This window comes from Dermacentor albipictus, chromosome 8 (genome assembly GCF_038994185.2).
Source record: "Dermacentor albipictus isolate Rhodes 1998 colony chromosome 8, USDA_Dalb.pri_finalv2, whole genome shotgun sequence".
In the NCBI taxonomy this organism is placed as follows: Eukaryota; Metazoa; Arthropoda; class Arachnida; order Ixodida; family Ixodidae; genus Dermacentor; species Dermacentor albipictus.
In genome coordinates, this window is record NC_091828.1 from 71,766,615 (window position 1) to 71,783,044 (window position 16,430).

The 16,430-nt window shown below is 45.0% G+C and overlaps 1 protein-coding gene across 1 annotated transcript in view; it reads right to left on the minus strand.

Moving 5' to 3' along the window:
* The window catches only part of LOC135921450 (sorting nexin-29-like), a 57,447-nt gene that overhangs the window by 13,172 nt on the left and 27,845 nt on the right, over window positions 1–16,430 (minus strand). The window contains exons 15-21 of the mRNA XM_065455814.2: window positions 15,531–15,659; window positions 9,674–9,759; window positions 5,472–5,575; window positions 4,459–4,575; window positions 4,253–4,311; window positions 4,056–4,152; window positions 1,172–1,312 (exon numbers count right to left, since the gene is read on the minus strand). Of these exons, the coding sequence (XP_065311886.1) occupies window positions 1,172–1,312; window positions 4,056–4,152; window positions 4,253–4,311; window positions 4,459–4,575; window positions 5,472–5,575; window positions 9,674–9,759; window positions 15,531–15,659 (733 nt within the window). The remainder of the gene's footprint in view (window positions 1–1,171; window positions 1,313–4,055; window positions 4,153–4,252; window positions 4,312–4,458; window positions 4,576–5,471; window positions 5,576–9,673; window positions 9,760–15,530; window positions 15,660–16,430) is intronic.

The window sequence follows — 16,430 nt, forward strand, 5'->3', positions numbered from 1 at the left end:
CAGTAATCATTCAATGTGGGCTGCCATTTTCACTTCAAAAACTTCCTAAGGGCACGTTGAAAATAGGAATTTTTGGCGGCAGATGACTTATTTCAACACATTCACTGTGCCCTAGCCCTGCCAAGACAGATGTTGCAGCCACTCGGGTTATGACTGAGGTCACCACTTTGGTCAACTGCATTCATGTCGACCAGCCAAGTTTGAATTCTGGGGAGGGTCAATTTGAGCATAGAATAATGAAATATTTGGCTGACAGAAGTGTATGAGCACTGGCCGCAACCTATGGTCAAGATCATTGAGCAAAAAATACAATTAGCCAAAGTCCAGAATGAACGAAGGTCTACTGTAGTTTTCGTGTTTAAATCAGAAAACGTAAGTACCCTGAGGGCTTGCGAAAGGCTATCAGTTGTTCTGATTTTCGTTTGACGTATACGTTGCAGTGTTCTGCAAGTTATTAACGTGACAGCGTTAAGGAGCTCGTGTCGCAGAAAAGCTAGTGTCGTCGGCGTTGGCTGTGAGTGAAAAATTCCTAAAGGCAATTCATATACAAAAACAAAAGATGGGCTGGGTGGGAATCAAACCAGGGTCTCCGGAGTGTGAGACGGAGACGCTACCACTCAGCCATGGGTTTGATGGTTCAAAGCGGGACAAAAGCGCCTCTAGTGAATGCGGTGTTGCCTAACGTGCTGTAGAAAGTTATACAGCGGTTTATATCGGTAATTATGAGCATGTAAATTACAGAAGTCGTAGTTAAACAAGTAGCAAAGTATGTTTCCGCTACATTTCTTCTGCACTTGGCGCACACGCAGAGCCATCTTGTGGCAACCACAGAAGACCCCCTCCTCGCAATGTACAGTGCTGCCCCGACAGCTGGCGCGCCACTCGCCTGTTTCTCCCCTTCGTCTCGTTTGAGCACATTGGGGCCGATTCAAGAGCATGCTGAGCGAATGAGTGGGCGGTGCGAATGGGGTGCAATAACGCTATCGCGTTCCACTCTTGAAGGCGAAGCTTAAGCATCCTCTATCTTTTTGATGAACAAAAAAAGAAGACAAAAATTGTTAGTTCGGCCTAAACATGCCCTCTTCGAAGTACCATGTATTTTGTCTAATTTCACCCACTCCTCCCACTCAAAATGATGAACTGGTTTATGCGGCAAACTCTAGTGGCATACCTTGTTGCCTATAGACTTTTTGGGTGGGAAGTCAAAAGAATAGATGACGGGGTTCTTTTTGCAGAGTTGCTTGTGCAGGGCGTAGAATTGCGAGTAGCGCCGGTACACATTCCACTCGTCGTCCCTTATACGCACGTACACCTGCGACGATGCACATACAAAAGATGAATGACGCATCCAGCAAAATAAACCAGTACCAGTCACACTGCTTCACACACAGCACTTATTCAACAACGCTTATTCAACCTCCTTGCCCAAACCCCAGGGCTGGTATGTTAGTCGCGGACGTCACAGATTGAAATTTGAGTGAGTGAAAACTTTATTCGAAATGCCCGGCGATTTGGGTGGGATAGAGACGTAAGCACCCCAGCCTAGGTGACGGCCTAGAGTTCTTGGACACGGGCGGCTTCCTCGGCATGCTGGATGACCCAGAGTTGATCGGCGAGGTCGCGGCTGAGCAGGGCGCCCCGCGGTTCGAGACTGCTAAAGCCCCTCCATACACGTTTCCGCTGACCAGGTTAAGTATTGCCAACCTGCCCTCCTCTCCCACTCACTCCCTTAGCTTCCGGCGTCAAGCAGAACTTATGTAGCTGCAGCTTCCTGTTCCGAGTGCAAGTGACTTTTTTTTTAGCGTTGTTTACTTTTGCGTCGCTGGAGAGGCTTTAATTGCACGAGCTGCAGTTGAAACTGTGAATGCGATTTCATCCAAGAACCACCGCCCACTGTAACCAGCGATCTGCTCGTGTTCGCTGCTTCGCATCAACCTGCGACGGGTTGTGGCACGAGCCACAACGTACAGTGGAATGTAGTGCCTGGGCGCTTGGAGACCACTGCCATTTTTCATGCATTTGGAAAACAGCGACCGCGAACTACCACTTCAGTGGAATACAACAGCTTGTCCCCTTTGCATTCTTCTCATGGTCATTGCCACAGCTCTGCTAAGCATGCACGGGCGTCTCACCATCGTCTAACAGCAGTCAAAGCGGAAATTCCCGCAGCGCAACTCCAGGAAGCGGAAACTTCTAAACCGGAAATGCCGGAACCGGATTTGGTGTGAGGGGAAAAGGTGGCGCACAACAAAGGTTGTCGCTACTTAAGAAAGCGGCGGTGGCGCGTGGATGGAGGGGCTTTAGAGACTGCCATGTCTACGCCATTCGCCTGAGACTCCTGCTGCTCGCTACAGGTGCATTCCCACAGCATATGCTGCAGCATCGCTTTGGCTCCACAGGCTATACACTCGTCACATGAATAAAGGTCGGGGTAACAGAGGTTAAGGATTGCCGAGTTCGGATATGTGTGCGTCTGCAATTGCCTCCAGGCAACCGCCTGTTTCTTGTTTAGTTTGGTGTGTGGTGGTGGGTATGTGCATCTGTTCAATTTGCAGTGTTGCGTGATGTCTCTGAAAGTAGTCATGCGATCCCTCCACGTACATTCCCGCATCGCTCTCGCAGCGGGCGAGACGTCAGGATTGTCGGCTTGGCACGGATTGCCAAGCATTTTTTTTTTTTCATTTCGGACGTGGTTAAGTAAAAGCTCTCAAAACATTCCAAGGTCAGCGATGGAATCTTTAAGCATACAATGTACTCCATTTCTACCGATAAAAATTTAACTAGGCCTGTGCAAACAGCATCCACATTCGCGATGTCACGCCAAGCTGGTGTGTGAACTTCAAGATGGTGTCGCCAACCCCCTCTTTAGTATTTTGTGCCTTGGCATACCAAGTGCCTTCTCGTAGTCAGTGACTTTTTTGGTATTGTGGAAGGGTAATTTACCAACACAGCTGATATAATTTTTCTTTTTCGTGCCCCCTTTAAAGTCAATCCACATTACACAGTTCTAACGGCTTTGCTTAGTGTTGCATCGCTCTGTGTCAGCAGGGTTCATCATCATCATCATCATCATCATCATCATCATCATCATCATCATCAGGGGTTCAGGCAACGAGCCAAAATGCCGACTAGTTTCCACAAATCTTAGCATCGGCTGGCAGGAGATATGTGCAAAAACTGGAGTCTGTGTGGCTGAGGTGTGGCATATCCAGGTTCAAGTGTTTCAACGTACAGCCTCCTGCTGCATCGACATCAAGCAAAGCAAGTAACATCAGCCTGTAGCATCTTGAAGGGGCAACGCGAAAAAACGATAACAGAAGGCAGAAACACACAGGACAGCGCTGACAGTGCTGTCCTGTGTGTTCCTGCCTTCTGTCATCGTTTTTTCGCGCTGCCCCTTCAAAATGTTCAACCAGTACCAACTCGCCCAAATGTCGATAATTCTACAGCCTGTAGCATGTAGATGCTTAATACTGAAGAGTTCGATGGAAACTTGTCTTGCAAAGGAGAAACATGGCGAAATGAAACTCACCAAATAAAAAAAATAATTAAATTAACAAAACTGGACATTTCGGAGCCCGTGCGAGATGTCAAGTATACCACCATGACTTCCCTCGTTAACAGTCAGCGGCGAAGGCAATGGCCCTCACTCAAGTGCGTGTGAGATTGTACAGACTACATGCCACGCGATAATCAGGACACATGGTCATCTCAACAACATCTATGCATGTTTACTTGCAATCTCACTCATACACAAGCAAGGGCGATTGCCTTTGCTGTGCATTGCGAAGTGAAGTCGCAACACACGTTTTCGCGGGCCCCTAAATGTCAAGTTTTAGTAATTTCATTATGTTTAGATTTAGCCTTGTGTTTGCTTTATTTTAACAAGTAGATGCTAAGCAGAACAAGAGCAGCTGGCACTGTTAGAAACGCCCAATGCTGGTCGGCTTTCCAGGGAATAGTCATTTGATACTCATAATCACAGAAGCCTGTTAATAACATCTCGTAGAATGCAAATGCATTAAAAAGCTGAACGTTCTGTACACCACACTTGCCTGGTAGACGTGGAATGCATGCGACTGGTGCCCAGCGAGGAATGCCGAGGGGATCCACAAGTTGATGAGCGGCCTCAAAGATGCACTCTGCGATGACCTGCATGCACAAGGCGACACACTCACTTTTCAAGCACAGTTCCAAGGGGGCGACAAGCTCAAATGAAAGGGGGAGAGCAGGGCAAGAAAGGACAACTCACGCATCATAGTCCGACGTCACGCTCAGGTCGTCATCGGAAGTCTGGTTTTCATCGGGCAGCTGCAACAGAATTTCAGTGGATGCAAAGGAACTGCCTCGAATGGGCCGCAAACTGAAGCCTATTTTGTCACGGCACTTCCAAGAAGAAATGCACCAAGGTTGCAGAACCACTGTAGCAGGACAGTGTGATCACAGCAGTGTGCTCACCGGTCCGCGCAAGTCGGTGAGCTCCTCGCGTAGCCTGCGAATAGTGCATTCGCGGAAGAGCAGCAGACGATGCAGCCGCTCGTTGAACTCCATCAGTTCCCCATGCATCTCGGCAACCTGTGGACAGTGACCGCAACACAACCTCATGATGGATGACCATTGCACAGCGCCAAAATTCCACAGGTTTGTCAAGAATGATGTTAACGTTGACTTATTGTGTATGTGAACATAACAGGGCCACAAATATGAGCTGCGAGCTCTGACTATGTTAGAGAGAGAAAGTCACTGTTATTGTAATCAACACACTATTTGATGCCACTTAGGACATGACATGCTGTGCATCACTGCGCATCCTGATGGGCTGGATGATGATGGCAAGAGACAACCTTGGTTCAGAATGAAGAAAACCGCGATGAATATTATGGCGACAGCCTGATGATCACGGCACGACACATTCTTCACACGGCAGCATTCGGCAACCATATAGCAAAGCTATTCCGATGTTCCATCCAGTATGCACTTTTTGCCCTGTTGTTTCCAACTTCCTTTATGATGATGATAGCAGTACTATATGTCAAGCACATTGCCATCATTTTGAGATGAAGCAGCAGTCCACTACTGCTACTGCTGCAAGCATGATGTCTCTGTGTGCAGTTAATTTATTCTAGTCATCGCCTCTACTTAACAGGCCATGATACTGCTTTGTAAAGGGTTAAATTGCCAAGCATTAAATGTGTGCACTTTGTTGTGTCCATGACCTGCTTTAGATATCAGACTATGGACTGAATCAGCATGTCCTCATGCAAAGTGACGCATTATGAATTACAATCTCAAACCAGTGCAAGAACCTAGTTTGGAGCATTCAAAACGGTTGAAAGAAAAGAAACAGCAAATATAACTTAAAGGACAGTGTTGGCCCGAATGGCCTCTCTCAAGCCACTCCCACATGGTTATGGTAAAGCAGGTGTCTGTGTGGACCAACTGCAGTAAGTGCGGTTAAGCACTCTTCGTACCTGAACCAGCTTCTTCTCGTACTCGCTGGCCTCAAACTGGTGGTCGATGTGTGGCTTGGCATCCGGAATGGCTGGCTCAACATCTCCCACCATGTTGCGCAGCTCTGAGACAACAACATGAGACCAGGTATCGGACGTAGGCAAACCCAGCACGGCAAGCTCTCAATGTGCAACAGCACCACAGTGCTACCACAATGTGCAAGATGAACCCTTGGCTGTCCCTGAACGCGTACTCAGCATGACCGCAGGACAAACGGCAATGCATAAATGGGAGGCATGAATGAGACTGCAGCTTTCAGAAATTTGTGTGCAGAAGTTTGGGTTAAAATATCCAAATTTTCTAATACAAACAGAATACAAATACTTAACACAGAATATGAAATAATGCCATGCACATGCATTTATTGGCAAGTTGGTTCATTTTAACATGCTGGAACGTTTCGATTATATTGTCATTGGTAAAAAATTAAACTAATGTGCGGTTATGCTAAAGGATTGCATGTTTGGCTCATGTTAGCTTTGGAAAATTGTATAATTTCTGCTAGTTGTTTTTCTGCTGCTGTTTTTGCCAACCTGTGCCTTATTATATTGCACCGCATCAATTTCTCATAAACTCAGAGGAATTTGACCCTGTAGCAGTCTTCACTCTTCACATTTACTGTCAAGCAATAAGCTCAGGATTGCGGATGGAACCTGAAAACGAGTGCACCCTCGCTGTTCGCAAACTTGTGCCTCTTGCTACTGTGAGGTTGGCTTCCCTGCAGAGCTTTGTCCAGTGGCTAAGCGTGACCAGGGTGTCTACCAAGTTGACATTTCCAAATTCCCTGAGTTTTCCAGGTTTTCCCTGAGCACCTTTGCGAAATTCCCTGAATGAGCCAGAACTTTGTTTTATGTCAAGACAGGCCGACACCACGTTGCCCGATGCTGTCACTCTCTAGTAAGCATACTGAAACAAAAAAAAAAAGACTTAATCCAGTTTGAATAGTAAGGAGTAATATCTATTTTATTTAAGAAGAAAACAGAAGGAAGGTGTAAAATGCACAGAGAAAGAAATGGTAAAGCCCATTCCAAATTGAGTCGAACATTTTCAAATACGAATGAAAAGGAGGTGCATACATAAGTAAATATTTTTTTAATATCAGCTATTTCCATCAACTGATAGCAAGCTCATCTGTATGAGGTCCTGAACTTTGTCACAACTAATTATTAAGGTTCTCTCTCAGCAGCTGGAAAGTCAACCTCAACTGTCCTGACATACTCTCAGCCCGTACACAACATCTCAGTGTTGGGTTTCACTGCCTAAACAATTTATTTTGGTTTGGATGAGGGTCACCTGTGTCTTAGCGTCAGGCAACACTTAGTTATTTTAGCTCAAGCTCCTTCAAAAAGGCGCCGGCAATTCCTTTCCCGTTAATTCCTCAGTGCGTCGGTCCTTTCTGTTCTCATCCTCCTTCTACCACGCTTTCACCACATGGATCATCTGAAGCATCCTCTTGGTCAGTTGTACAGTCAACATTCGATTTTTCGGATTTCCGAGGGGCCGCAAAAAGAAACGAAAAAAAAAACGGGCAGTCTGAAAAAAATTAATGCATGTCTTTAAACTGCCTTTAAGGGCTAAAATTACCACAGGCAAGTCTGAAAAAGCTCTGAAGGCCTACCAGTACGCTTATTAGGCATATCAGGGCTTGTACTGTGACAGGAGACGGGGTGCACGCATGTGTAATTAAGGAATACATACTATGTCCCGTGACAATTGCCGCCTTCCCACGCTTGTTATGCTTCACCGCCTAACACTAGTGTACTGAGGCGAAGCTAACTTTCGGAGACTGGCATTACGCAACGCGTTGTGCTCTGCGAGTTTCAAAGCCAATCGCGAGGATTACAAAAGGCGGAGTCGGTGCCATTGGTGATAGCGGCGAATTCTTTCAATGAAAAACACGGCACCGCACGGCAAGAAGCTTAATAGCGAACATAGAAGCAGCTAGGCCTAACGTTGCTGCGGTGGTGGTTACGGCTGCCAGCGGATCTGCCTGCGAGAGTGCCGGTTCGAGGCGGCGAGATAATCAAAATAGCGGCGGTGGCGGCTTTGATTAATGCCATTTCAGACCTGCAGTCAGGGCAGTATACATTGACTATATGGAGTACGTGGTGGTGCCGCAAAACCGTGCAAATTATCGGGCATGTCCGAAAAATCGGCCGTCTAGAAAATCGGTCGTTAACTGCTCTGGCAATACATCGTGCCGATGACACGGCGTCAATGACGATTCGTTGCGATTCCTCTGTTACTGGAGCCAGCATTAACACGACTTTCGTTCCCTTTCAATAAAGTTACAGCTAATTTTCCCTGATGGAAGCACAAATTCCCTGAGTTTTCCCTGAGTTTTTCCAGACTGTTCAAATTCCCTGAGAATTCCCGGTTTTCCCGGTTGGTAGACACCCTGGTGACTTACAGGTGAAATTTCGCCAGCAACATGAAATTATCGCAAAATTCAGCACATAATCAGAGACACTTTCTTGGATTGCACAGAAATAAACTCTAAGAACCATGTTCGCTCCCAAACAGCCAGCAGCATGTCTAATTTGTTTCGAATATTCTTATCCAAGCGAATATTCTAAAATTTTCAAATACCTAGTTTTCAAACTGAATATGAATATTAAAAATATAATATTCAATAATATTCGAAATTTTCAAATATTTGCATAACCCTAGTTAAAAGTAAACCTTTGGTACTTTGGTAGATATGTGCCTAGTTGGAAACAACTGAATTGAAGAAAAGGAAAACTCCAACCAAAATGTATTTTAAAACCTGACATTTCAGAGCCCGACCGGCTCCTTCCTTAGGGATGAGATGGCGTGAGGCATAGCAGTGCATAACGCGTTTTTGGCACTTTGACAGGCATGCAGACACTTTTCATAGACCTTGAAAGCAAATGGTGGGAAGTATTCCTGATGACCGATTGGTGGATATTCCACGATTCCAAAAGAAGCCACTGCCAGTAGTTTTTTTTTTCTCTCTCCAAGATGACACCGCAGTCAGGACTAAACTGGTGACCAAAAAGCTTGCCATGCTTTGCCGCAGCACTGCGTTGTTTGTGTCGGTGGCGAAGGTCATTCTTGTGTTGAAGAATCCTTTGTGGGAAGATTTTAGTCACCCCAATACACGGAGCGAGGCGTTTGGTGCAAGTAATGCTCTGCACCTTTTCGACAGGGACGCAGTCTTTTGCAGCAAATGAAAATCACAAATTTGTTGCTGCCTGCTTGCAAATAAAACTTCCCCATGTGTGTGTTTGATTCACACGTTTTTTCGGCTAGTAAGTCTATCGCCGCTCATCTTCCATTGTCAGTTAATTAGTACATCGCTTAGTGCACACCTGATCCATGGTAGTTGCCAATTACATATTAACGAGGTTTTATTGTATATGAAACTATCGACAGCTTCCAGCTGTCAAGCGCTCTTGCTTCGGACGTTAACCAGCTTGAGACATTAAAACCACGAAGACATAAACATCGCAGATGTTGCTCAACTACAAGTCCCGGGCACAACAGCGTGATGCATAAATCAGCATTCATCATTCGCATAAACAGAGATAGAAAGAGATAGGTATATGGAGGTCGCGGGATCGAATCTCAGCCACGGCGGCCGCATTTCGGTGGGGGTGAAATGCAAAAACACCCGTGTGCTTAGATTTAGGTGCACATTAAAGAACCCCAGTTGGTAGACATTTCCGGAGTCCTACACTATGGCGTGCCTCATAATCAGAAAGTGGTTTTGGCACGTAAAATCCAATAATTTAGATAGAAACTTAGCACTAGCCATAATGCTGAATTTTAGTGAATGCTGAACCATTAGTGAATGGAACTGCCTTATCAAAACAAGTGGTCAAACTGTGAAATAACCCTTCTGAGCCTGTGTTATTGTTGCTTTTTTCGTTGCTGTTTCTTTTGTATTTCTTGTATTTGCATTGACCACCCTGCTTGGAGCATGAGTCCGCAGTATTGTATAACAATAAAAATCATCATCAGTCTTCTGAGTCCAAAAGGGAAAAAAGGAAAAATGTCAGGACTTCAGTACAATCATAGCGTCTGGTACACTTTTGTTAAGGGGGAATATGAACTGGTTTTTTTTTGTTTTTTTTTGCATCCCATCAGGACATTTTTGGAATATTCCAGCCTGCAATATGTCCTGTGGGCCGACACTTACCCTCGTGGGCTGCCAGGCCGTCCCGTTTCAGCATCTGTACGGCTGCTATGTACTTTTTGAGTTGGTGCTTCAACAGCTGGTTTTCCCTGCACAAAAGAGACAGAGTTTCGTCGTTCAACAGCTGCAAACAACCAGCCGCAGAGGCCGCTCCCAGCTGCAGTGGTGGCTGTGCCTTAAATCGGGCCAAGTGCAAGAGAGAGAGAGTGAGAGAGAGAGATAGGAACAGAGAAAAGGCAGGGAAGTTAACCAGAAAAAAGTCCAGTTTGTGACCCTTCACGAAGGAAAAGAGAAAAGGAAATTGAAGAGATCAGAATATGTAAAATAGTACAGCAATACCTAGTTATTTCAACCCTCGTTAATTCAGAAAATCGAATACTTAATTCAGACCCTTCCTCCGTTCCTGGCAGGTGTATGCATTATTTAATGCAATCAACCTCTCATTAATTAAGACGCATTTGGTAGCACATTGGGTAACTCGGACAACTCTCACAGTTTGGCAAGTGCGGAGCGCCACAAATGTGCGAGATTAAAGAGCAAAAACGGCACTAGCGTCCCACCGAAACAAAGCACCGGAGTCCATATCGCCAGTAATCACTGGAAATCGTACATGAATTAAAACAACGCCCGAACGCTCTATCCCTATTCCTGCATTTAGAGCCTTTATTCTTGCATTTACTGCTACGCATAAGACCGCATCGGCCGCATGCCTTCATAACTCTGTGGTTGCCATCCATGATCATGCTGGTAGCAACCGCAGTGTCGCTGGAGTTGTTGCAGCTAACGGTACTTTCGTTTTGACTCAGTCCATGCATCGGCGACGTGCCTTCAGAACTGTAAGGTCGCCGTCCATGATCGCTTCAAAAGCGGCCGCAGTTTCGACTGCATCGATTGCGGCATACAGTTGTTTCGTTTTGACTCGGTGCAAAGCTGTACAAGGTGAAGAGCACCGGCTACATCGCGATAAACGAACTATCTGTTGGTGACGCCGGAGAAAAATAATGGGAATGTGCGTGTGGTAATAAGCGTGTCTCAAATGAAGATGCACGCCGCAGCCGTGCTTTGAAGAAAGTTGAGAAGCCTTCACTGCAGCGAGTGCTAATCAGTCACAAGATGACGAGAATTGCAGCTTCAGCACTGCCATTGTGTGAAACAGAAACAAGATTTGCTGATTCATTCAGCAAATAAAAGCATGTTGACATAGTACGGCAGACATGCCAGGCACGGTACGGGCTGTCTCCTTCAATGTGTCTGGTGCTGATTCATGGGAGATCTCGCCAATCTGATACAGTCAAAGAGCGATTTGTCAGACAGCCTGATAATTCGGACGCCTTCACGGCACCACCACATGCTCCATAGAGCCAATGTATAAGGAATGTCTGAATCCCTTCGTCGACCTTTGTCGTGACCGCAGGTCCAAAACGGTATTAATTGAAGCCACCACCGCCGCCATTTTTATTATCTCGCAGCCTCGATCGAGCACTCTCATGCGCTGATCACTAGCAGCCGTAATAGTTGTCTTGTTGTGTCATTAAGTCTAGCTGCTTTGACATTTGCTGTAAAGCTTCCTGCTGTTCGATGCTTTGGTTTTCGTCATATTTGCTGTTGTCAGAAACGGCGCTGACTCCACCCTCGTCCTGACGATGGCGTCAAAGTGTGGAAGGCTTGGCATGGCGGTTCCCAAAAGTCAGGTTTGCCGCAACATGGCAGTGTTACACGGTCAATTACAGTCCACTTCCATTAATTCGTTCCTGATGGCACAGAAGATCTGGCGGGTTGAATTAAACAACAGGCAAGAAAAACGCCGAAACACGCCATTCATTGCTTCACTTGACAACATTTGCCGTTAAAGTTAGCTTCACCGCAATACAGTTGGTTATGCGGTGAAACATACAAAGCAAGGAAAGACGCCACTGTTGGGGGACACAGCATGTGTTCCTTAATTTAAGGGGTATGGTAGGGTGCATGAACTATCTTGGTTTCAGCTTTATATCTCAACAACTGTTTTATATATTAGCGTGAAATTCTGCACGCTCAATAGCAATAGTGTTGGCCTTAATTGGCGTAATTTTTTACTGCAGGCCTTTTTTATTTTTTGTGTAGTTGAGAACCAAACTTTAAGCTATGATGGAAAATAAAATGTACCTTTTCTCAGAAACAAAAAACAGCGTGACCGTGAAATTTCGCACAATAATTCTGTATAATAGTGGGTTTAACTGGAAGCTTTAAAAAATGCTTTGCTACATTTACGTCACAAGAAAAAAAATATAGCTGTCACACGTCTCGTACTGTGGAGGGTCTTTCTAATAATGTTTTCTTTTTTTTTAGTTATAACCCAGTGATTTTTTCACACATTTAGGTTCAGATTACTTGCAAGGGATGTGAGTATATTCTGGGAAAATTTCAGCGTAATGGGCTGATAGTTTTCCAGAAAAGGTACATCAAGTTCCGAAAATTTTGAAAAACGTTATTTTGAGAAAAACGCATTTTTATGTTTGCACCTTCACTACAACCGTTCAGCATGCACCAGCAGAGTACCGAAATTTTCTGGCTTTTTTGGTGTCTTCCCCAAAGCCTTTCTTCATGTTTACGTAAACGTAAACATGAAGTAAACATAATTACGTAAACACTGAAAAAATGACGGAAAATAACATGTAAACAAACCCTCGTGTCTGTCACGTTTAAATACCAGGCGGCGCGCTTTTTGACGCCATTTTTAAATGGCTTAGAGCGCTCCTACGCGCTCGCCGCTGCACTGTTTTGCTCCCCACAGTGTGTATTATTTTTTACTGATGAAATCAAAAAATCAGTTTTTTGGTCGATTTGCCCTACTATACCCCCTTAAGGGGGGAGGCTACACTTGAAATACAACTTTTTTATTTGTGGACAGATCTCAACGAAATTTTCACACATTGTGTATTTTAATATGCAGATTCTAAAAATATAATTAATTTTGCCATAGGATAAAGTAGTTTCTGATATACTCCAAATGCATTGTATAAGCCGAGTCCTTTGTTTGGAGGAAAATTAGCTTCTAAACAGAAAACCCTAACACAGTAATTTGAGTATAAAGACTATCTAGGATGTTCAGGGAGTGCCATAAGGTATTATTCAATGTTGTAGGCTAATCTGAGCAAGAGTTAGAGCTCATCAAAGATGTGAGAAAAAAATGCCATCTTGGCATGTCAAGCATGTGACCCATTTCAAAAACTTTTTGAGAAGAGTGCTGCTTTGAAAAGGTGCATATTGCTTACTGCATACATTTATCTTTCTGGCAAAAAAAAATTATGTTAATAGCTGAAATAGGACAGAAGCTATTTTACCTCCAAAATTGGAAGTCTGTCGGAATTCTCGTTTTGAGAAATCAAGGAAAAACGTTCTGCAACATCTTTATTGAGAATATACCAATAAAATCTCAAGGAAATTCACTAGGGGCATAATCTGGATACATCCTATCTTTTTGCCGCTTTTTGGCCAGCTTCCTTGCGCTCAAAGAGGCTTCTCGCTTCTTGATGGAGTTAGCACTTCGAAGGTCCGGCGCTCCGGACGTTTTCCAGCGCTCGCTGCGCGCTCGCTACTTTCTTCAGTCGTGAAGGAAACGGTGCCTGCACGATCTGTGCCAACACGCGTGGCGTGGGCGGACGAGGTGTTGACGCTAGACGCGCCAGTTTGCAGCTCGGAACTCGATCCGGTAGAATGTCCAGGCAGACCAGCAACCGGCAACTCCGCGAGTATGACAGGCCTAGCCGCCTTCCGTCGCGCATTGCACAGCCGCTTGACGCGTAGTAGCGTTGAGACGACAATCTTTTCCAGCCATCCGGGCAGCGAAATGAGCATCTTATCAAACGTCGCGAAGCAAGCGGCTGAACAAACGTAGACAGCGGCGCGATGAAACCAGAGATAAACACACGTAGCGAGACGCGAGAGCGGTCGAGCGCGCGCCGACGAGCACCGGACCAATAGGAGCGAGGCGCGCGGGGGTGTGCGCGCTTTGGCCAATCGGCGGCACGGACGCAACCTCCAGAAATGACGCGATAGCGTCGGTTTCCCTTCACCGACGCCATTTTGAACTGGTGCAAAATGCGCACAAAGAAAACAGCTTCAAAACAAGCGCAAGATGGCGGCCATCGGCCACCGCGTTCGCAAATGGTGACGGCGCGAAGTTTGAACATTTTTGACCAAATTTTGCTGATTTCGCGTTCACCTTGGCCCCTTTAAGCGCGATTTTTTATTATTTTCCGATTAAATTTAGCTTCTAGATTTCGCGGAGGGATTCTTGAATGTATAAACGTAGCGAAAATGCACTTTTCCGAAAATCGACTTTTTTGTGATTTTTTGCCGTTTCAAGACCCGCGTCCCCCCTTAAACGCGCACATGTGCCACTTCCGGTAACAGCAAGGACACCGAGACTCCTAATAAGTTTACTGGCGGGCCTTCAGAGTTTTAAATATACCCCCACTCTCTTGTAGACTTTAAATGTCCCCTCGACTTCCACAGTTCTTTCTTCTTAGCACCTTCTATATCGCTAGCTTTCCCAAAACACAGGTAAATGATTTTTCTTCACTTCTTGGTGCATGGCCCATGCGTGCACATATAATTAAAGAATGCATACTTGGCTCCGCTAATAGTCTCATATACCAGACATGCATGGTGGGTGAAACTTAGGCTCATATCTCCACAGCAACATTAGGAACTGCTCTGAATGGCTGCCAGTATGCATATTAGGTGGCTACGTGCTTGTACTGTGACCGGAGACGGCGCATGTGCGCCCCAGTATAATTGAGAGACGCGTACTGTGTCCCGTGACAATGGCCCCTTTCCATTCCTTGTACGCTTCACCGCAGAACACTGCTGTACTGCAGCGAAGCTGACCAGTTGAGTTCAATTTATTTGGCGAAGGCCAATTTTCAGATTGAAATAACGCAAGTCTGGTCCATAGAAAAGCATGGGCGCCAGCCGGGTCCTTCGGTCGGGATTGCATTAACCGAACTCAAATTAACGGAACTCTACTGTAAACACACTGTACTGTGGTGAAGCACAGCAAGAGTGCCAAGGCCTACTGTCATGGGACATAAAATGTGTTCCTTAAGAGGAAGCTTTAGCTTGGGCCCAACTCCGATGCTACCTATTCAGATAGTACATGTAAGACGCAGAAACATTTTCCTGAGATGAGCACTGGGCCTGTTTTAATGAAATTTGTTGCATTTTAGTGAGAAAGTTAAATTCTAGTTACTATAGGAAACAGAATCTTAATTTGAAGCCAGAACTTTTTTTAGTGTAATTTTCGAAAAGTGGTAAGTTTGAAAAAATATAAGCACAAAGGTCACAATTTGTAGCTTTGCACCTAGAACAGATATCTCAGTTCTGTAAACTGTACCTGTTAGGGCACCCAAAGTGGACAAATTTGATGTTATATCTAACCTGATTTTGTTCCATTCTTTAAAGGTTTTACAAAAGTTCTGCTCACATATTAGTGGTCTATTGAGAGCCATGTATACTATATCAATTTTGTCCACTTTAGATATACTATCAGGTTCTATTGACAGAACTGTAATATAATTTTTCGTTGCCAAGTTAGAGCTGCAAACTGCATAGTTTCGTTTTCTGAAAATTTGTGATTTTTATCAATTTTACTATAACAAATTGATGACCTACATAAAAATTTGCGACCAACAGTCACTAGAGTTTATCTTTTTTTTAATGCAACAAACTATCAAATTCAGTACAGTGGTTGCCATGAGAAATGATTACTCCTTTCCTATGTATCTAACAGGAGGCATTCGCCGTCTCCAGTTACAGTATGAGCATCGAGGCGCCTAATAATTGTAATGGCAGGCCTTCAAAGCTATTTCAGACGTACCTGGTGAGTGTCTGTATTCGGGACTCCTGTTTGTCCAGCCGCTCGTTGGTCTGCTTCTCGGCCTCCCGGGCATCGGCCCTCAATTTGGCACTAACTTCACTCTCCTGCTCCATCATCCTCCGCAAGGCACTGCGCAATGCAATGGCACAAAAGCGAGTTCAACGAGCGTGCTGCCAGTTTTAAGTTGCAAGATGATGTTGCTGAGCAAAGCGAGAACAAGGTGAAAGCAGGAGCCAATGTTTCGACAAGGGGACCCGTCTTTCTTAAGGTGACATATGCTCTACAGACAATGTTGCACACACTTTGAACACCATCCACCAGCGAAAATATAAAGCACACTTGAGTGGCTTTGACACTGTGTCGATTTCCTTCATTTACGTGGACGTTGTGGCAGCCACAATTACCGTACCAGAGTCAATATTGAACATGTAATCCTTAATGCAGGAAAAGACTACTCAGTGCGAAGGGCTCGTATGACTGGAGGCATGACAAGTGAACAGTTACAATAGGCCTTACGTGGACTCGGAATCACAATGAGTGTTGCACAGTTTCACAGATTACAGTTGAGAACAAAAGTTTCGAGACCACAGCATCAGCAAAAAAAATCAAAATTTCTTCACAACACGGAATCGCTTCAAAGCCTTTGCATTTGTCATACGTGGGCCTGTAGGTTGTACTGCTCAATTCAGCTGGAATGCCGAGGTTGCCAAAAAGAAAAACGATTTTTTTCGCAGCATCACTGGTATTGTGATCATAACTGGTCTCTAAACGTTTGATTGTGATTGTATGCACCACAGTGAAAAGTCCTCTCTCCTTCCTTCACATTTTCCGTTTATGAATGTGTGTGCCTTTAACTTTTGACGTTCCTGAATTCCTTGTTCACTGCAGGATAGTTCAAGC